The 21,856-nt window shown below is 39.6% G+C and overlaps 1 protein-coding gene across 11 annotated transcripts in view; it reads left to right on the top strand.

Annotated features, from left to right (window-relative positions):
• The window catches only part of herc1 (HECT and RLD domain containing E3 ubiquitin protein ligase family member 1), a 262,328-nt gene that overhangs the window by 94,969 nt on the left and 145,503 nt on the right, over nt 1-21,856 (top strand). For all 11 annotated transcript variants that reach the window (XM_073024866.1, XM_073024869.1, XM_073024868.1 and 8 more), the window contains exons 13-20: nt 3,916-4,041; nt 4,520-4,738; nt 7,356-7,508; nt 11,078-11,210; nt 13,040-13,231; nt 14,208-14,429; nt 16,653-16,826; nt 19,260-19,374. In XM_073024866.1, the coding sequence (XP_072880967.1) occupies nt 3,916-4,041; nt 4,520-4,738; nt 7,356-7,508; nt 11,078-11,210; nt 13,040-13,231; nt 14,208-14,429; nt 16,653-16,826; nt 19,260-19,374 (1,334 nt within the window). The remainder of the gene's footprint in view (nt 1-3,915; nt 4,042-4,519; nt 4,739-7,355; nt 7,509-11,077; nt 11,211-13,039; nt 13,232-14,207; nt 14,430-16,652; nt 16,827-19,259; nt 19,375-21,856) is intronic.

Raw genomic sequence — 21,856 nt, 5'->3', positions numbered from 1 at the left:
TGGCATTTCTCACAGATGACACCTCCTTCATTTTTGCCTTGAACATTGCAGCCTTGGTTATTTGGCTTGAGTTTTTACATTGGGATATGACCCCATAATTTTCTGACTTGCTCTTTGTATCGTAGAATGGTTATAACATAGAAGGAGGCTATCTGCCCCAACGTGGCAATGCAGCTTCTTAACTTGCTCTATCATTGCATCCATTGACCCTTTCTCCACAGCCTTGCAAATTTTACCTTGCCACATAAAGGTTCAACATCTCTTCCCTGCTTTTATACTCTGTCTCTACTGATAAAGTCCAGAATTGTGTATGCCTTATTAACTGCTTGCCAACCCATTTTCAATGATTTGTGTACATATACCCCCGTCCCTCTAAAGCAGCATCCTTTGTTCTGCCTTGCCTCTCAGTTTCTTGTCAAGTGTACCACCTTACATTTCTAAACTTCATCTGCTGTGCATCTACTCATTCCATCAGCCTGTTTATATCCTGAAGCAGTTTATCACACTATTCTTCACAGTTCACAATACTGCCAAGTTTTGTTTCATTGGCAAATTTAGAAATTGTGGCTTGCATTCTGAAGTTGGAGACTTTAATTTAGATTTTTTTTCAGAATGGGCTTGACACCAATCCATGAGGGAAGCCACTATTTGCCTTCCTCCATTTTGAGAGATTACTATTTCCATGGCCCTTTATCTCTTACTCATCTAACATTGCCACATTAGCACAGATAACCTGGAACAGTATGGGCTCTTTAGCCCACAATGATGTGCTAACCTGTTCCATGATTATACTGCTCTCGCTGAGATGTTGTAACATCAACTAGACAGTCAGCTAAACTCCATTCAAAAATGACATGAGTTTCAGGGTGCAACCTCCTAACTCCTTAGTTTTGTTGTAGAATCAATGGTATGACATAGTGAATAAGGAGTGAAAAAGCAATGCTTCTGCTGGGGAAACAACAGGATGGCTTTGGATAGAAACTTCTTTCGTTCCTAACGTAAACCTCTGGCCCACCGCCAGCCAATGTGCTTTTTTACTCACTGCTTCTTGGCTGTACAAGAAGTGATTTAATGCAGATCAGAAACTGTTCACTTAAGTAAAAGCTGAATGTGCTTAATCACGTAGAAAAACATAAGTGAATTGTCCAAAGGGAAGATCAATGATCAATCTAACACTTCCCCTTTTACACGGCCATTCACCACCCCTCCTCCATTCTTCTTACATCCATGTGCCTTTCTAAGAATCTTATAAATGTCCTCATTGTATCAGCCTCTACCACCACCCTCAGCAGTGCTTCCAGGCTACCTCTACCCTCTGTACTAAACCTGCCTCTCACATCACTTTAAACGGTCCTCCACTACCTTAAAGGATGTTCTCTGGTATTGGCCATTGCCACTCTGAGGGAAAAAGATATGGCTGTCAGCTCTCTGCCTCTCATAATCTTACGCACTGCTATCAAGTCCCTAACATCTTCCTTTGTTCCAAAGAGGAAAGCCACAGCTCATTCAACATTCCCTCATAAGACTTGCTCTCTAATCCAAGCAACATCCCCGAAAATCTCATCTTCACCCTCACTAAAGTTTCCACATTCTTCCTATAATGAGATGACCAGGAACTAAGCACGATACCCCAAGTGAAGTCTGATCAGAGTTTTATAGGGCTGCAACATAACCTTGAAGTTCTTGAACTCAGCCCCTCAACTGATGAAAGTCACATATCATACGACTTCTTAACCACCCTATTAACTTCTGTGGCAACCTTGATGCATCTGTGGATTTAAACCCCACAATCCTCTACTCCTCCACATAGCTAACAATCCTGTAATTAACCTTGTACTACCCTTTCAAGTTTGATCTTCTAAACTTAGTAAGTTGATGGAGAAGATCCTGAGAGGCAGGATTTATGAACATCTGGAGCAGCATAATATGATTAGGAATAGTCAGCATGGTTTTGTCAAAAGCAGGTCGTGCCTTATGAGCCTGATTGAATTTTTTGAGGATGTGACTAAACACATTGAAGGTAGAGCAGTAGATGTAGCATACATGGATTTCAGCAAGGCATTTGATAACGTACCCCATGTAAGGCTTATTGAGAAAGTAAAGAGGCATGGGACCCAAGGAGACATTGCTTTGTCGATCCAGAATTTGCTTGCCCACAGAAGACAAAGAGTGGTTGTAGACAGGTCATGTTCTGCATGGAAGCTGGAGACCAGTGGTTTGCCTCAGGAATCTGTTCTGGGGCCCCTACTCCTTGTGATTTTTATAAATGACCTGGATGAGGAAGTGAGGGGATGGGATAGTAAATTTGCTGATGACACAGAGGTTGGGGGTGTTGTGAATGGTGTGGAGGGCTGTCAGGTTACAGCAGGACATTGATAGGATGGGCTGAGAAGTGGCAGATGGAGTTCAACCCAAATAAGTGTGATGTGGTTCATTTTGGTAGGTCATATATGATAGCAGAATATAGTATTAATGGTATGACTCTTGGCAGTGTGGAGGATCGGAGTGATTTTGGGGTCCGAGTCCATAGGACACTTAAAGCTGCTACACAGGTTGACTCTGTGGTTAAGAAGACATACAGTGCATTGGCCTTCATCAATCGTGGGATTGAGTTGAGGAGCTGAGAGGTTATGTTGCAGCTATATAGGACCCTGGTCAGACCCCACTTGGAGTACTGTGCTCAGTTCTGGTCTCCTCACTACAGGAAGGATGTGGAAATCATAGAAAGGGTGCAGTGGAGATTTACGTGGATGTTGCCTGGATTGTAGAGCATGCCTTATGAGAATAGGTTGAGTGAACTCAGCCTTTTCTCCTTGGAGCAGCGGAGGATAAGAGGTGACCTGATGGAGGTGTATAAGATAATGAGAGACGTTGATCGTGTGGGTAGTCAGAGGCTTTTTTCCCAGGGCTGAAATGGTTGCTACAAGAAGCCTCTGGTTTAAGGTGCTGGGGAGTAGGTACAGAGGAGATGTCAGGGGTAAGTTTTTTACGCACAGTGGTGAGTGCGTGGAATGGGCTGCCGGCAACGGTGGTGGAGGTGGATGCGATAGGGTCTTTTAAGAGACTCCTGGATAAGATTGTGGAGCTTAGAAAAATAGAGGGCTATTACCCTAGGTAATTTCTAATGTAGGAACATGTTCAGCCAGCTTTGTGGGCCGAAGGGCCTGTATTATGCTGTAGGTTTTCTCCGGATCTATGTTTTTAAACTGTATAACTTAACAATTTTCTGGATTGAACTTCATCTCCCTCTTCTCAGCTCAGCTCTGCATCCTGTCTATATCCCTGTTAATACTCGTTATAACCTACAACAACCTTCTACGCTGTCCAGAGCTCCACTAACCTTCATTTCATCTGTAAGCTTAGTAACTCGCCCGTCCACTTCCTCACCCAAGGCATTTGTATAAATTGCAAAGAACGGGTCCCAGATCAGAACCTTGTAGAATATCACTGGTCACTGACTCCAGATCAAAAATACTCCATCTACAACCACTTTCTGACTGCTATGGACAATCCAATTCTGAATCCACACAGCCAAGTTTCCCTGCATCCCATGACTTTGTGAATGAGGCTATCTCTTCCCCCCTTCTCAACAAAGCCTCAAGCAACCCACTCCAACACTGTCCCACTCCAACAATGATTGCTCCTAGAATAGCTGCACTGCTTAATCCTCACTTCTTTTGCCATGTGCAAAGTTCTGAAAGGCTCTGCTTGTGTTTTAAGTCTCACACTCACTCCCCTCCAAACAAGCAGTTGGAGGACACAAGCCAGTGTCAAAGTTAATTTTCAGCACAATTTAACTTCTGTAACAAAATAGAAGTTGATGCTTCTGTGAGTGTGAAAAAATGATTAAGCTTATTGTTATCTACAACTGTGTGCAAGGCTAGAAAATAGCTACATGTTCTTCTGTTGTTTTAGGCTGTTATAGAGACACTGTCTGTCGGTGCTACGATGTTGCTTCCACCACTGCGAGAGAGAATGGAGCTGCTGCATTCACTGCTTCCACAGGGTCCTGATCGTTGGGAAAGCTTAACAAAGGGACAAGTAAGATCATTCTTGTGCCATTCATGGATCTTCAACATCTTCAGCTGTTTTACTTTCATTTATATTGGTTGCTTCCAGTGTGTTTTGTAACCTGTGTTGTTTAAAACAAAATGTATGTGTCCATTCAAACACATGGATATTGATGTAAGCATTTCTCTGTCTAGATTTACTGAAGAAAATTATTCCACAGATTATCAGAATTATTTTCACAGCAGACTGGAAATGTGTTGAGGGAAATGATGGTTAATATTTTGAGTCGAGACCTTTCTTCTGGATTAAATGATGGAGGGAAGGGTGGATTTTTTTCAGTTGATGGCATGACTGTAACTTAGAATTCTGCTGAGCTTAATCTGCCTAGCAACTGACTATAACATAAAAAAATTGTTCCAGAAAAATGCTTGTTGCTTTTTCCATATTGCTGTTGAAATGTATGCGCATGGTTTTTTGATTAATATTAGTACTACTGTTCATTTTCCAGAGAATGCAGCTGGATATTATTCTCACCAGCCTACAAGACCACACCCACGTGGCATCTTTGCTGGGTTACAGCTCTCCTCTAGATGTTGAAGCCTCATCTGCAGGACCAAATTACAGCAGTGCCCCTGACTCCTCATTCAGCTCTCAAGCCAGTCACCCTGATACTCATCTGGCAGAAATCTTGATGAAAACATTGCTAAGGAATTTGGGATTCTACACTGTAAGCAACTTTCTATTTACTAATATATTGATAAGACTTAATTATACTTTGTTAGCTTATTTTTTTGAAAATATTTGTCATTTTCCTCCCAATTCTTTGTGGAAGGGAAAATCATGCTGAATATGATATACTTAAGTTTAAATATCTTAAAGAAATCTTGCATTTGTATTTATTCCTGTTTGCAATCTCTGTAGTCCTTGTATATGATGATGGCTATTGTCCTGAGTCCTGTATGTCTAGGATTGATTTAAGGTACAAGTGTATGTAAAGAGTGCAGAACTTTTTTTATCTCAAAGATTGTGTACAAGTATATCGGAATCCTAATCAGGTTTAATAGCACCAGCATATGTCATGAAATTTGTTAACTTTGTGGCAGCAAAACAATGCAATATGTGATAAATGCATATATGTAAAATTAAAATAAGTAGTGCAAAAACAGAAGTTTAAAAAAAGTAATAAGGTAGTGTTCATGGGTTCAATGTCCATTTAGAAATCGGATGGCAGAGGGAAAGAAACTGTTCCTGAATCCCTGAGTGTGTGTCTTCAGGCTTCTGTACCTCCTTCCTGATGGTAACGATGAGAAGAGGGCATGTCCTGGGTGGTGGGGGTCCTTAATGGTGGATACCACTTTTTTGAGACACTGCTCCTTGAAGATTTCTTGGATGCTACAGAGGCTGATACTCATAATGGAACTGGCTAATTTTACAACTTTATGCATTTTACTTTGATCCTGTGCGGCAGCCCCCCCCCACAACCCCCAAACCAGACAGTGATGCAACCAGTCAGAATGCTCTCCGTACAAGTACAATCGGTACAAGTTTTTGAGTGTTTTAGGTGACAAAGCAAATCTCCTCAAACTCCTTATGAGATACAGCTGCTGTCTTGCCATCTATATATTGGGCCAGGTTAGATCCTCAGAGATATTGACAACCAGGAAATTAAAATTGCTCACTCTCTCCACTTCTGATGCCTCTGTGAGGATTGGTTTGTGTTCCCTTGTCTTACCCTTTCTGAAGTCCGCAATCAGTTCTTTGGTCCTATTAACCATGAGTGCAAGGTTGTTGCTACAACAACACTCATCTAGCTGGTATATCTCATTCCTGTACGCCGCTTTGTCACCATCTGAGATTCTGCCAACAATTATCATCAGTAAATTTAATTAGTAAATTTATAGATGGCATTTGAGCAATGCTTAGCCACACAGTCATGTAGAGTAGTGGACTAAGCACACATCCATTGATTGATCTTCCATCATGTATAACAGATGAGGCATATAGAGAGTTATTTAATTGTCCATCAAACGTTGTGGAAACATTAGAAAATTCCATCAAGTTGAAGAATATGTGGACAGAACTTTCAGCTTGTTGGTCTGATATCCGTTGCAGGACAAGGACAAATATAAAGAATCCCTTGATTGTGATTTGATACCAAGCAGTTAGAAAATCTTGAATAAAATTAGATGGACTCAACATAGCTTTGTGTGATAAAGCTGTAAGATCTAAGGCTGCAGTTAGCTTGGTGGATAAAAGGGACTCTATGGATGTGGTACGTTTGTATTTTTAAGAGACTTTGAATTAGGTTCCATGAAAAAAGTTTCAAGGTTAAGCTGTGGTATTGATGATGTTACATTGACGTGAACTAAAGGTTTATTAAGGGGATTTCATATATAAGCAGGTATTTCTGGAAGGTTGTGGATGCTTGGGCCTGAGCTGGTTACAGTTCGGATAAATGACTTGGCTGAGGAGACTGCTCCAGGTTTCTGCTGATACAGAGCTGGGTGGGAAGGAAAGTGAAATAAAAGACTAAGCTCCTGAGCAGTATAGACGTGCATAGAGAATTAAAACAACATATAATATTTAATGTGTAGAAATTTGACAAGAATAAAAAGTTTTTAAAAGTGAGTAATTAATTTTGTGGAGTTGGGATCTCATAAGAGGACTGACTGTTCCACATAGCCATCAAAAATCTAGGGCCCATTCAAATGCCTTTGATCTGGAGAAAGTGGAGGGGTGCTGTTGCAGTGGAACTGGTTAGATCCATATTCTAGAAAGGAAAAGCAGGCCCTGCAGCCCCCTGACAGTAGAGGGAGGTGTTTAGAGACACCATAAAGATGAACCAGTTAGGACTCAGGAAACTGAAATGGAAAAGGGCATCTGAGGTATGTAGGTGACTGGACAAGGGAGAGAGTATGGAGTCTGGTTTGGAAAAAATGTGTTTAGTACAGCAAGAGTAGGCAGCAACAAAAGGCTTAATTGGCAGTCCTTTTTATGGATTGTTAGAGCAGTCATGGTGGGGGGGTGTCAGAAAGCGGTAGTACACCAGTTGTGTGGGGGGGTGGTTGATGACAAGTTTGGGATTGGTCTGCAGTGAGAGAAGGCTGCAATTTCAGAGGGGGTTAAGGTTGAAACGGATGAGTGGAGTGGACGAGTCAATGTTGCGTCAGTGATTGGAAATGAAAAGGTCAAGGGAGGGTATTATTCCCGGGAAGGCCCTACATGTAGAAAAAAGGAGAAGCTTTTTAACGTCCCACTTTTGTTTTCTGTATAAAATTCTCCATTAATTACTGCATTTGTTATGTTAAATATGATCAGTGTTGCTTTGTGTTCACTCCACACAGGATCAGGCATTTGGAGAACTTGAAAAAAATAGTGACAAGCAACTATTGGGAACATCATCAGCTGAAAACAGCCAACCAGCTCACTTGCATGAGCTGTTGTGCTCTCTACAGAAGCAACTTCTAGCATATTGCCACACAAACAATGTCAATGAGGTAAATGTGGATTATGCACATCGAGACTAAAGAGACAGTAAGACCATAAGAAATAGGAGTGGAATTAGACCATTTGACCTATTGAGCCTGCTCTGCCGTTCAATTATGGCTGATCCTTTTTTTTTGCTCCCTCCTCAGCCCCATTCCCCGGCCTTCTCCCCTTACCTTTTGATGCCGAGTCCAATCAAGAACTTATCAATCTCTCCCTTAAGTACACCCAACGACCCAGCCTCCACAACTGTGGTAATAAATTCCACAAATTCACTGCTCTCTGGTAAAGAAATTTCTCCACATCTGTTTTAAATGGCCGCCTCTCCATCCTGAGGCTGTGCCCTCTTGTCCTAGACTCCCCCACCATGGGAACCATCCTTTCCACATCTACTGTATCTAAGCCTTTCAACATTCAAAAGGTTTCAATGAGATCCCCCCGATCCTTCTTAATTCCATTGAGTACAGAGCTATCAAATGTTCCTCATATGATAACCCTTGCATTCCTGGAATCATCCTTGTGAACCTCCTCTGAAACTTCTTCAAGGCCAGCACATTTTTTCTTAGATGGGGAGCCCAGAACTGTTCACAACACTCAAGTTGAGGCCTCACCAGCGCCTTATAAAGCCTCAGCATCACATCGGTGCTCTTGTATTCTAGACCTCTTGAAATGAATGCTAACATTGCATTTGCCTTCCTCACCACCAACCCAACCTGCAAGTTAACCTTTAGCATGTTCTGTACAAGGACTCCCAAGCCCCTTTGCATCCAGATTTTTGGATTTTCTCCCCATTTAGAAAATAGTGTGCACATTTATTTCTTCTACTAAAGTGCAAGACAGTGCATTTTCTAACACTGTATTTCAATTGCCACTTTCTCGCCCATTCTCCTAATCTGTCTTGCTGCAGCCTATCTGTTTCCTGAACACTACCTGCCCCTCCACCAAACTTTGTATCATCTGAAAACTTGGCAGCAAAGCCATGTATTCCATCATCTAAATCATTGATATACAACATAAAAAGAAGCGGTCCCAACTCTGACCCCTGCAGAGCACCACTAGTCACTGGTAGCCAACTGAAAAAGGATCCTTTTATTCCCACGCATTGCCTCCTGCCAATCAGCCAATGCTCTAATCATGCCAGTAACTTTCCTGTAATACCGTGGGCTCTTAACTTGGTAAGCAGCCTCATGTGTGACACCTTCTCAAAGGACTTCTGAAAATACAAATATACAACATTGACCACATCCCCTTTATCTATCCTGAAGATTTTTCAGACAAAATTTTACCTGAAGGAAGACATGCTGACTTTGTCCTATCTTGTCCTGTGTCACCAAGTACTTCATAATTTCATCCTTAACAAATGACTCTAACATCTTCCCAATTACTGAGATCAGGCTAACTGGTCTATAATTTCCTTTCTGCTGCTTTCCTCCTTTCTTAAAGAGTGGAGTGACATTTGCATTTTTTCAGTCCTCCGGCACCATGCCAAAGTCCAGTGATTTTTGAAAGATCATTACTAATGCCTCCACAATCTCTACTGCTACCTCTTTCAGAACCCTAGAGTGCAGTTTATCTGGTCTGGGTGACTTGTGTACCCATAGGACTTTCAGCTTTATCAGCACCTTCTTTGTAATAGTAACTGCCCTCACTTCTCTTCCTTCACACACTACATCTGGCACACTGCTAGTGTCTTCCACAGTGAAGACTGATGCAAAATACTCATTTAGTTCATCCTCCATTTCCTTGTCCCCCCCCCCCCATTATTATTTCTCCAGCTTCATTTTCTAGTGGTCCTATATCCACTCTCATCTCTCTTTTATTTTATAACATCCTTGAAAAAAGTTTTGCTATCCACTTTGATATTGTTTACTAGCTTGCTTTCATATTTCATCTTTCCCTCTTTATGCTTCTGTTAGTTGCTCTTTGTAAGTTTTTAAAAGCTTCCCAATCCTGTGTCTTGACACTATTATTTGCATTGTTGTGTGCCCTCTCTTTTGCTGTTACATGAGCTTTGACTTCCCATGTCAGCTTGGTTGTACTATTTTACCATTTGAGTATTTCTTTGTTTTTGGAATACATCCATCCTGTACCTTCCTCATTTTTCCCAGAAACTCAAGCCATTGCTGCTCTACTGTCATCCCTGCCAGCAGCTCCTTCCAATTTACTTCGGCCAACTCCACTCTCATACCACTGTAATTCCCCTTACTCCACTGAAACACTGCTACATCGGACTTTACTTTCTCCCTATCAGATTTCAAGTGGAACTCAATCATATTATGATCACTGCCTCCTAAGGGTTCTTTTACCTTAAGCTCCCTAATCACCTCCAGTTCATTACATAACACCCAATCCAGTATAGTTGATTCCCTAGCAGGCTCAATGACAAACTGCTCTGAAAAGCCATTTCGTAGACATTTAACAAGCTCAATCTTGAGATCCATTGCAAACCCGATTTTCCCAATTGACATGCATGTTGAAATTTCCCATGATTATCATAACATTGCCCTTTTGATACCCCGAATCTATTTCTTGTTGTAATCTGTGGTCCACATTCCAGCCACTGTTGGGAGGCCTGTATATACCTGCCATCAACTTCCTTTTACCCTTGCAGTTTCTTAACTGAAGCCACAAGGATTCAACATCTTCCAGTCCTATGTCACATCTTTCTACTGATTTGATGCCATTCTTTATCAGCAGAGCCACGTCTCCCCCTCTATCTACGTACCTTCCTAACCCTCCGATATAATGTGCAAGCTTGGACAAACAGCTCCCAACTACAACCATCCTTCAGCCACAATTTAGTGATGCCACAGCATCATACCTGACAATCTAATAGTTCAACAAGATGATCCACCTATTTCTTCTACTCTGTGCGTTGAGATATAACACTTTTGAGTACTGTATTTGCTACCCTTTTTTATTCTGCATCCCTAATTCACTGATGCTCTCTCTGTTGGCTTCAATTTTGCCCTATCATCTACCTGCCCTTCCTGACAGTCTGACCGCATGCTATCTTTGCTTTTTTACCATTCGTCCTATCCTGAGTCCCTTCACTCCGGTTCCCACCCTCCTGCCAAATTAGTTTAAACCCTCCCCAACAGCTCTAACTGTTGGGAAGATTGATCCCCCTTGGGTTCAGGTGCAACCCATCACTTTTGAACAGGTCGTACCTCCCTCGGGAGAGATCCCAAATCCAAGAACCTAAACCCCTGCACCAGCTTCACAGCCACACATTAATCTGCCATTTCATCCTGTTTCTACCCTCACTGGCGTGTGGCACAGGCAGCAATCCAGAAATGACTACCCTGGAGGTCCTGCTTCTTGGCTCTCTACCTAACTCTTTAGATTCTCCTTTCAGGACCTCTTTCCTTTTCCTTCCTAATTCATTGGTACCAATATGTACCAAGACATCTGGCTGCCTCTCCAAAATGCTGTGGACACAATCCGATATGTCTCTGACCTTGGCACCAGGGAGGCAACATACCATCCAGGTGTCCCATTCACATCCACAGAAAAGCAGAAATATATATTGGAGTTTTAATTTTTTTAATGTATAAGTCTGCATATTTTTGTTTTTAAGAGCTCCAGCAGTGTAGCTTTACTGCACAAACACCTTCAACTTTTACTGCTGCATGCGACTGAAATTTACTCCCGCTCAGCGACGTTGTTGAAAGAAAGCTCCTGGAATGGAAGTGTCAGAGACAAGCTTCAAGGTATGAGTAACCTGTTGTCTTTGACTTGATCTCTACATTTATTTCCTTTTATTGGATTAATAGTTTTCAATTTAATATTTCTATTGACCACATTTATTTAAAAAATAGCTTTATGAATTTAGTTGATTTAAATAGTCATGCAGATTAGTGATCAGCTAACTTAAATAAAACAATAATCAAGCAGACATGAGAGTTCAGTTCTGCCTTGGCAGATTTTCCAGTCTTCTAGATATAATTTCTATTAATACCCAAGACACTTTCAATTAACTTTTTTTAAACACGTTAAACAGCATTATAATATATTATACAGAGCGCCTTGAAGTCACCTGGAGCCAGGTGCTGAAGCATCTGGATTTCCAAACAGTCAGATAATGGATTTTGGAGTTGTAATTCTAGATATTTAGTTGTAGGTAGCTTTTAATATAACTAGATATAATATTACTTGTTTGTAAGTTCTATTGAAAAATGATTCATAGCTTATTAGTAGAAGAATATTTTTGTCCAGTGTTTATAAGTGGCTTTGAAAGTACTGGAAGTCCCATGTGGGCTTGAGGTTAAAATGTAATTTCAACAGAATTTTGCTGGAGGAATGAGTTTGTTGTGTTGGAGCAACACACACAAAATGCTGGAGGAACTTGGCCAGGCAGCATCTATTGAGAGGAATTAACATTCGCTGTTTTGGGCTGAGACCCTTGATCAGGACATTGTGCTGTGATATCTATTTTCAAAGTGGAAAGTAAATTTATCATCAAAGTACATGTATATTACCATATACTACCCTGAGATTCATCTTCTTGTGGACACTCACAGTAAATACAACAAAACACAATAGAATCAATGAAAAACTTCACACAAGAAAGATGGGCATACAACGAGTGTGCAAAAGACAACAAATTGTCCGTATTCAAAAAAATCTAAACAATAATAATAACAAATAATAAATATTGAGAGCATGAGTTGTAGAGTCCTTGAAAGTGAGTCCATAGGTTGCGGAATCAGTTCAGTCATGGGGTGAGTGAAGTTAACTACTCTGGTTCAAGGGTGTAATAGTTTTTGGCAAATCAGTTTTGAAGAGGAATGTAATGAGAGTTTAATTTGATAAAAGCAGAAGTTAGAGAGAAATTGATCGTTGTAATGCAGAACTGAAACATGCAACCTGTGGCCCGTGAATGCTGGCCATAAGTTTTTCTGCTGCTGTTCTATTAGTTTTTGTTATCAGTAGCCGAATGGTAGGATAAGAAGGCATCAACTTCCTGAATACAAACTAACTAACATAGTAGATGCTATCTGCAGAGACTGGAAGGTGCCAACGGAAGTTGAGATATTGTGACCTAACTTATGTTCATAGCATGTCCTTCTCAATAGATGTGTATCTGCTGTAAGTTGTAGATGTGGCTCGCTGTAACTGTAATCATAGTTACTTGAACAGAGCCCCTTTGATGATAAGGTATGTTCGAAGTTGGCGATACACCATCTGGATTGCGATATGTGAGTGATTTTTTTTCTAATGGAATTACATTCCTTCTGAGGGTAGCTTTTGCTCCTGTGCCTGCTCCCTGCCTCCTCCTCGTACAAGTACTGACTGGGCCTCTATGATTGTTTGGCCAGAAAATTAAGTTACAGAAAATTCAGCTAGTGAGATTTAACTTGCATGCCAGAAGTGTAAAGTTGGTTTTCCAACAATTGAAAGTGGCATATTCTGGTTGTGTTGTCTCAATGTGACTCAAGTTGATATTCTAACTGGAAGTTTGATTTAGGAATCTGGCTCTTTGCGCTTGTAACTATATTAATAGATCTTTCAAATGCCCACACAATTATTTTCCTTGCAGGAGTTCTATATGGATCAGCAGCTGGGAGCATGCTTTGTCAGATCATTAATTCTCTGTTGCTACTGCCTGTCTCTGTGGCACGGCCTTTGCTAAGTCATCTTCTGGACTTGCTGCCATCCTTGGATCGTCTGAACCGACTTTTACCTGCTGCAGCCTTTTTAGAGGAACAGGAACTGCAATGGCCATTGCATGGTAAGAGATGTATCATGTATAATTTCACAACTTTCTAATTATGTATTCTTAGAGAATAACTGAATGCATTATTCAGCCACTCTTTGTAATAAGTACTTGAGTGGGATCATAATTCCTAAGAATGAAATACAGTGCATTCTGGTTAATTTGGAAATTGGTTATTTGGGACAGCCACTTCCTAAAGAACTAAAGCTAATTGAGAAAATAACCAGGATTCCTTTCATTTATTTGGGGCGTTATGTTGATTAATTGGGAGAGGAAACTGTTGCCAAATAGTTTCTAACTAGTATCAGCCATGTGCACTTGGCATGGTCGTTAGACACTATACAGTTCTTTGAGCAAACACTTTTTAAATAGCGTGAGTTGCGTGTGTTTGTCTTCAAAAAATGGTGATTTTTGTCACTGATAGTTGGCAAGAAATAAGCAGTAAGACAATTCAGAACTGTTTTGCTCACTGCAGTTTCAAGCATTCAGCCATGCTGATGCTAGAAATGGCTGGGACTAAAAATGAAACTATTTCACTACTTCAAGTCAGGAACTGTGAAAAGAATTTGAAGGTACCAACAATCATCTTAAATGTTACAATGAAAATGAAGAGTTGGAGGATGCGGTTGTTGACAGCAGTAGTCACTTATCTGCACTGGGTGATTACACTGGTTTTGTTAAAAGAATGCAATGTAGATAAATTCTTTTGATTAAGTATTAGGAACTAGTACACAGTTTATAGTACTGTAGTAGTATTAGTAGTGTCCTAATTTGGTCTGTATTTCATTTAAGTCCATAATCTGTTACACAATTTGTCTTTTTTTATACCTTTTAAACTATTCCCGTGAAACTTTGGCTGATTGGGGCAGCCACTTAATTGGGCCAAAATATACTGGTCCTGATATTAATCGGGATCCACTGTATTAAACAAAATCTGTGGTCATATCACGTGTGGTATTTTTAATTGTTTCATTTTTGCACTTGTTGTTAGGCACCCCTGAATGTGTTGATCCTGAGGATCTGGCTATTCCACACCCTGTCCAGTCTTGGGTTTGGCTTGTGGATCTGGAGAGAACAGTCGCCCTACTGGTGGGCCGATGTCTTGGTGGAATGTTGCAGGGTCCACCGACGTCAACCGAGGAGCAGGACACAGCTCACTGGTTAAAAACGCCTCTCTTCAGCAATGGCTTAGAAATGGATCACTCCCAGCTAGGTATAACTAATTTTCATATGCTCTGCACATTCAGCTGAAAAGTATAATGAAATGTAATTTTCTCCCCTTTCCGGAAAATAACTATTTTAGTGGTATACAGTAGTGCTCTACTGTAGACCAGCTTTGTAGACTGCAATATAAAAACAATTTTAATAGCAGGTTTTGCCATAAAATGGTGACAGTGCTCTACCACCTGTTCTACTGCTTTGCATAACATTATATACAATTGTGGAGAAGTCTAGCAAAGCCACTGTTATGGCTTATCTGCTACAGCAACCTCATCTGAATCTCTGTTGCCTCCTGATGTTATTGGCTCGGAGGCAACAGTGCAATTAGCTGCCGTATTAATCAGATTTAATAATCTTTTGAGGAGAGATGAATCTTCTGCTCTGTCACCCATGGCTATCTTGGTTTCATAACTTCAAACTTAATTAAAATGAGATTCAGCATTTTTAAAGTGGATTACAATTGTGCACTCATTTATCATCATCTTTTTCTCCTCAAGTGAGAGGGCTAGAAACAGAGTAACAGCAGGAGACCATCTAGTTCCTCTAACAACTTCATTGAGATGGCTAATCTGTCACATAACCCCATGTAATTTTTCCACATTTCTCTATGGTTAATGAAAATAAATCTGTCTGATATTTAAAATTATCACTTGCTATTTACAGAAGAAAACTCCATTTGTACTGCTGTTAGTGCATGCCTAGCACTTATACATAGCCTGGCACTTATGTTTACACTGAGCCTCCTTATCTTGGACTGTTCAACTGGCAAGAATAAGGTTGATAGAATGAAACTATGTTTTTCTTTATACCTTGAAGCTTTAGTTGTTTCTCTTTCTAAATTCCATGCAGTAGAATGATAAATTATGTAATCTTTCCTTTAATTGAAAACCCTGTAGTTCTTTAACCTACCGAGGTGATGTTTAAGTAAATTTATTTTCTTTTTGGACAGGGAGATATGTTTCTTAGCGATGAACTAGTATTTTTTCTAAACAGCATTACATCCTATATGTCAAACCAAGGTGAATCATGCTGAAACCACTGTTGGCAGAATTTAAAGTTTATTCATTGGAAAAAGTACAATGGAAAGTCACAAAGTATGTGACTTTAGTCTTTTAACTTTGGATGCGCTGCCAGTTGATGTATAAAGTGTGATATTAATATTTCCAAAGTTAAAGATTTTAACCAATCTACCTTGCACAGTTTTTTTCCTATCTATTGAGAGCACTGGCTTAAGAACTGTTCTAATGTGGATTTTGAAGCACCAATGTTATTCACTTAAAACCAATGTAAAATAAATCATCTCATAATAATGACTTTAACATATCTGAAGCAATTTTTAGGTACACCAGGAAGATTCAGCTCCAACTTTGCTGTAACTGTAGACATTGCCAGGGATTTTCATCTGTAATTACAGCATGATTTTGGGTTGATTTTAATTTAAAACAGAGGAGCTCAAGTTCAACAGAGATATTTAAAATTGATGTAGATAAAGTAATCAAAAGAAAAATCTTGAATGTGGAGTTAGGAACAGGAAGGATGAAATTCAATATCACAAAAAGAATGAAGGGTCAAGTTGCTAGAAAGTAAGCAGGATTATATTGGAAAGGATAATTATGGTCATTGGCTGATAGGGTAATGGATGATGTAACTGTATTTTTCTAAGATTGTTAAATGTAACAACGTCAGCTGGATTCTGAGATTCTAAGCAGATATTGAATGATTGTAGGAGAAGATTGGTGGTTTTAGCTAGTTACTGAGTACAGTTCTTCAAGATAAAAACTTACTATCTGCAGTGTGCGCATAATTTAAATGATTAAAAATAAACAGATATCTAAATGTCATTATGATTAATAATAAATTAGTGTTGTTGTGATAGATGCATTATGCGCATAGGAGGTCCCAACTGTTTAGTTTTTCAAAGCCAAGGATCAGCATACATGAGTCCAAACGATTTTATAATGAGAATGAAGTATTATTACCAGCCATGGGAATTATCTATATAATTTTCTCTGAGCTCAAACTGTAACTGACATTAAAGTAATTTTAGTAATATCAAAGTATGAAGGCACTAGCTGGTCTTGATACTAGAGTTTTTTTTTCTTAAAGGGATTATATTTTATTCTATCATAATTTTTGGAAGGATTTTAAATGCAGATTTGAAAGTCTACTTTATCAATGTATAACTGGTTTTTAAAAAAAGTTGTTTGTGATACAGATAAATGCATGAGCTCCCTGCTAGAAGTTGCACTGTCTGGAAATGAAGAACAGAAACCATTTGAGTATAGCCTTGGAGCAGAGAATGTCATGCTTGTTGATCTGGCTTTGGGCTCTACCAAAGAACCTGTCAATGCTCTGTGGCTCAAAATGCAGGACTATGCTGTTAGTAAAGGTACGTGGACTGGTTTAGAACTGTACATATGTTTGTCTAATTATGAAATGTGTATTTGTATCCATTACACACACTTCAAGGAAATAATCTGCTCAATAGTAATATTCGCTTAACAAAATATTCACCAGTACTTCCCGCAGATGGATGACCAAAAGCAAGAATTAAAACATCAAGTAGTATTTTGAATATGCATTGAGAAATTGGGAGGCAAAGAGATGTGGGTAATGGAGATAACTGGAATTCTATGAGAGCAAAGCTAAAATAATTGGAAGTTCATCCATTGACAGTAGGAGTGTGGTCTGAGCAACAGTGAACGTAGATGAGGAAATTGAAGCTGCCAGAGGATTTAGAGATTCGGAACCCATCATTGTTCTTTCATACCTTAAATTCATTCCTTGTCAAACAAGGAACAAGTAAGTGAAGTGGATGACAGTGGTTTCAATAAGTTGCAGTTTCTGAAGTTGGCAAGAAAGGCTGGGGTGGCCATCAAGAAAAACATGTGGCTATCCTACCTGGAGGTGATAATGGTGCAGTGAAATGGTAAATGGCTAAGGAAATGAATAGAACAGGAGGTTGGAAGCTCAGCTGAACATGAAAATGGTGAAAATGTTCTGTTATCCTTTTCAATTATAAATATTTGGCCAGTGAAATTTCCACTGACCAGGTTAGTTTGACTTGTAAATGTTCAGTTGAAGCAAGTTCTATCTCCCCTCTTTTTATAGTTAGACAGAAAATAATTTATTCCTTTACAGGTTGACGGGATTACTGGAAACTGTTCTTGGTTTTATCAACTTATATGTAAAAACTGAAAGCAGATCCTGAGAATGTGGTTGCATTATTAAGCTAGCAAAAGTGAGGAATGACAGAAGGATCAAAACTTTGGAGTTTCTCAAGCTGCAGAGTTTGTTTTTAATGGATAGAAAAAGCAGAACCATTTGAGGAATTTTCAGGGAAAGAGTTAGTAGAATATAGTGAATTGTCCCACAATATGCTTTAGATGTATCAAAGAGATACAAAGAAGATGAATTAGTTTGATTGCGATCATGAAGTGTATCCTTTACTAGAATGAACTTGATACAACAGCTGCAATGAAAAGTGTACTGGAATATTCTAAACAAAATATTTCCGAGTCAGTAGCTTGAGGAAAGAGGATTATCTAATGACATCCAAAGATCAAGTCTCAGGGCTAATTACTTGTTTTCAGTTCTGGGGAAATGGCAACAGTGATGTGGAGTTGAATTCGTTGATGAATTCCTTAACTCAAGAGAATTGCTGACATGAAAATCAAGGGTGCTAGAAAAATGGTGTGTAACATGAATATACAGGAGCAAGTGTAATCTCCCAATTCATTATCCATCTATCTCAGCTCTGGTGTGAATACATATCCTTAGTGCATCCATTCCTTTGTGCCCCAACTTGTGCTCACAATTTCACCTCAGTTGTCTGCTTTATCCTTATTGGCCTTTTCTTTCTTCCGCTTAGTAAAGCTCATCTGCTCGTCATATTCACCACTTTTCTGTTCCTTACAACTTACTCTTTTTTAAAGTTCTCATTTCCTAGTTAATCTGCTATAGTGATGATACTGCTAAATGCCTGGCAAGTGTGCGTAGGCTCTACAAATTTCCTGTCTGGTTTCATTGTTAAAGACTAGGGATGTCATTATAGCACAGCGATAAATTGAAATTTATTGCTATTATTCTCATACTCAAGTCAACCTATAGCCAGAGAAGTGATGCCCCCCCCCCCTTCCTGTTAGACTGTTTGAGGTAACTGTTTTTATTCTTTCTTCTCGTTTAATATTTGTATATCCGTGCACTTGTAATGCTACTGTGACACTGTAATTTCCTTTGGGATCAATAAAGTATCTATCCATCTATCTAGCCAGATTTCTGTAATATCTACAGCACAAATGTATTGTTAAATTAAACATAATGCTGAGAGGTGAACTGGGCCAGAATCATGTCCTAAAGATCGATTGTAGGTCGCAGGAAGTGACTGGAAAATGACAAGTGCCCAGTTATAGGAAAATACCAGGCAGGCTGAAGGTTTTCTTCTCTTGCAATTAAAAAGATTTTGAAATTAATCTATCCTGCAAGAGGAAGAGTGACACAGTGGATTAAATGTAGTGATAGAAAAAAAAAGGCAGAAGTTGAATGGTGCAGGGACTTGATGTGTGTATTGACAGCTCATTCTTTTATGGATAAAAATTGATCAGTGCATCTTCTGACACTGAAGTCATGATACGTTTCACACTCAACAAAAATGCATCAGTCAACTGGATCTTGTCTAGTAACTGCAGTAAGTTGAAGGCATTCCATTCTATAATAGGAATGCCAACACTTGAAAATAAAATAAATGCATTAAATATAAATGTTAGTATATTTATCCTAATGTATTAATAATAGATTTATTAATATTGAATGTATTTTCCAGATTGGGATAGTGCTGCTGTTGGCAATGAGACGTTGTTGGATACAGCTTCAAGATTTGTTCTGGCAACTCTTTTAAAGCACACTGGTTTACTAAATCAAGTGTGTGGGGAGAGCAGGTAAATGAAAAGTTGTTTTCAATGTGAAAAGTATCAGTCACAATACTGACCTCTAAAGAACTCCACTAGTCACCAGCAGCCAAGCAGAAAAGGCCCCCTTAATTCCCACTCGCTGCCTCCTGTCTGTCAGCCATTCCTCTATCGGTGCCGGTATCTTTCCTGTAACACCATAGAAGTTTATCTTGCTAAGCAGTCTCGTGTGTGGCACCTTATCAAATGCCTTCTGAAAATCCAAGTAAATGACATCTACTGCCTCTCCTTTGTCCACCTTGCTTGTTACTTCCTCGAAGAACTCTTAACAGATTTGTCAGGCAAGTTTTCCTGTACAGAAACCATGCTGACTTCGATAGATAAGTAGAAAACAGTTAAACAGAAAAGGGTTGAGAAATACTTAAAGGTGGATGGCCACTGACTTGTCATCTGTGTTGGGCACAGTTCCATCACTGGGATCCAGATAGTGATCCAATTGGAACGAATGTTGCTTGCTTTATAGTTGTTATAAAAGGGGAGAATCTGCTGGATTTTTATTTTCAGATGTTGAAATCAAATCTATAATCAGCTCAAATTGGTGGCACTACCTCAAATTTTCCAGATAACTGGATATTATTGCTATCTAAGACAACTAAGTTTTAATTTTCGGACTTGCAGCATTGTACATGAAATCTGTTTCACACCGCCTCCTACGGTGCTTATTTTAGCTATTGCAGGATATACGGTATATAACAGTAGCATTTTTACTGTCTTTATTAAAGCAGCTAGGTTATGATAGTTTCCTGTTTACCAACTGTTTTAGCAGATACTGACATATTTCATATGTACTGCATCCTCATCAACCATGAGACATACCAGCTGGGCTGAAAGTAGGCCAGACTTATTTCTTTAGAAGTTTTTCTGCTTCTATACCAGCTAGAGGCCTTTCAGATACCAACAGTAGATTAGGTTGGAACAGAATTTTGTCCTAGTACTGTATGTCATCTGAAAAGTCATAAGTATTCATTTTTATGAAATAAATTATCAATAGAATTTTCAATCTTCCCATTAGAATTTCCTCTTTATTGACATTGTTGTGTAATGAACAGGATTTGATAAGTGATCTTGAAGTAAAGGAGCCATTAGGAGGTAGTGACCATAATATGATAAGTTTTTATCTGCAATTTGAGAATGATAAGGGCAGATCGGAGGTGTCAGTGTTGCAGTTGAACAAAGGAGACTATGGGGCCATGAGGGAGTTGCTGGCCAAAGTTAAATGGACGGATATCCTAGCAGAAAAGACAGTGGAACAGCAGTGGCAGGTATTCTTGGGAATAATGCACAAGGTGCAAAATCAGTTCATCCCCTGGAGAAGGAAGGATTCAAAGGGGGGAAAGGGGCCACAGTGGTTGACAAAGGAAGTCAGAGATTGTATAGCATTAAAAAAAAGTATGACAGAGCTAAGGTGAGTGGGAAGACAGATGATTGGGAAATTTTTAAGGAACAACAGAACTTAACTAAAAAGGCAATACGGGGAGAAAAAAATGAGGTACGAGTGCAAGCTAGGCAGGAATATAAAGGAGGATAGCAAAAGCTTTTTTAGGTATGTGAAGAGAAAGAAGATAGTTAAGAACAATGTTGGGCCCTTGAAGAATGAATTGGGTGAAATTGTTATGGGAAACAGAAATGGCAGAAGAATTTAATAAGTACTTTAGATCTGTTTTCACTAAGGGAAGACACAAGCAATCTCCCAGATGTATGGATGGGCCAAGGACATAGGGTAACAGAGGAAATGAAACAGATTGACATTAGGAAGGAAACGGTAATGAGTAGACTGATGGGACCGAAGGCTAACAAATCCCCGGGTCCAGATGGTCTGCATCCTAGGGTACTAAAGGAGGTGGCTCTGGAAATTGCGGATGCATTGGTAATCATTTTCCAATGTTCCTTAGATTCAGGATCAGTTCCTGAGGATTGGAGAATGGCTAATGTTATCCCACTTTTTAAGAAAGGAGGGAGGGAGAAAACAGAGAACTATCGTCCTGTCAGCCTAACATCAGTAGTGGGGAAGATGCTAGAGTCCATTATTAAAGATGAAATAGTGGCATATCTAGACAGCAGTGATAGGATTGGGCCGAGCCAGCATGGATTTACCAAGGGCAAATCATGCTTGACTAATCTATTGGAGTTTTTCGAGGATGTAACCAGGAAGTTAGACAAGGGAGATCCAGTGGATGTAGTGTACCTCGATTTTCAGAAGATAAGGTCCCACATAGGAGATTGGTGGGTAAAATCAGAGCTCATGGCATTGGGGGGGAAAGATATTGATATGGATAGAAAACTGGTTGGCAGATAGAAAGCAAAGGGTAGCGGTGAATGGGTGTTTCTCGGAATGGCAGGTGGTGACTAGCGGGGTGCCACAGGGCTCGGTATTGGGACCACAGCTGTTTACAATTTACATCAACGATTTAGATGAAGGCATTGAGAATAACATCAGCAAGTTTGCTGATGA

This window comes from Hemitrygon akajei, chromosome 21 (genome assembly GCF_048418815.1).
Source record: "Hemitrygon akajei chromosome 21, sHemAka1.3, whole genome shotgun sequence".
NCBI classification, from domain to species: Eukaryota; Metazoa; Chordata; class Chondrichthyes; order Myliobatiformes; family Dasyatidae; genus Hemitrygon; species Hemitrygon akajei.
Note: the sequence above shows the minus strand (reverse complement) of the source record. Positions and strands in the feature narration are given on the sequence as shown.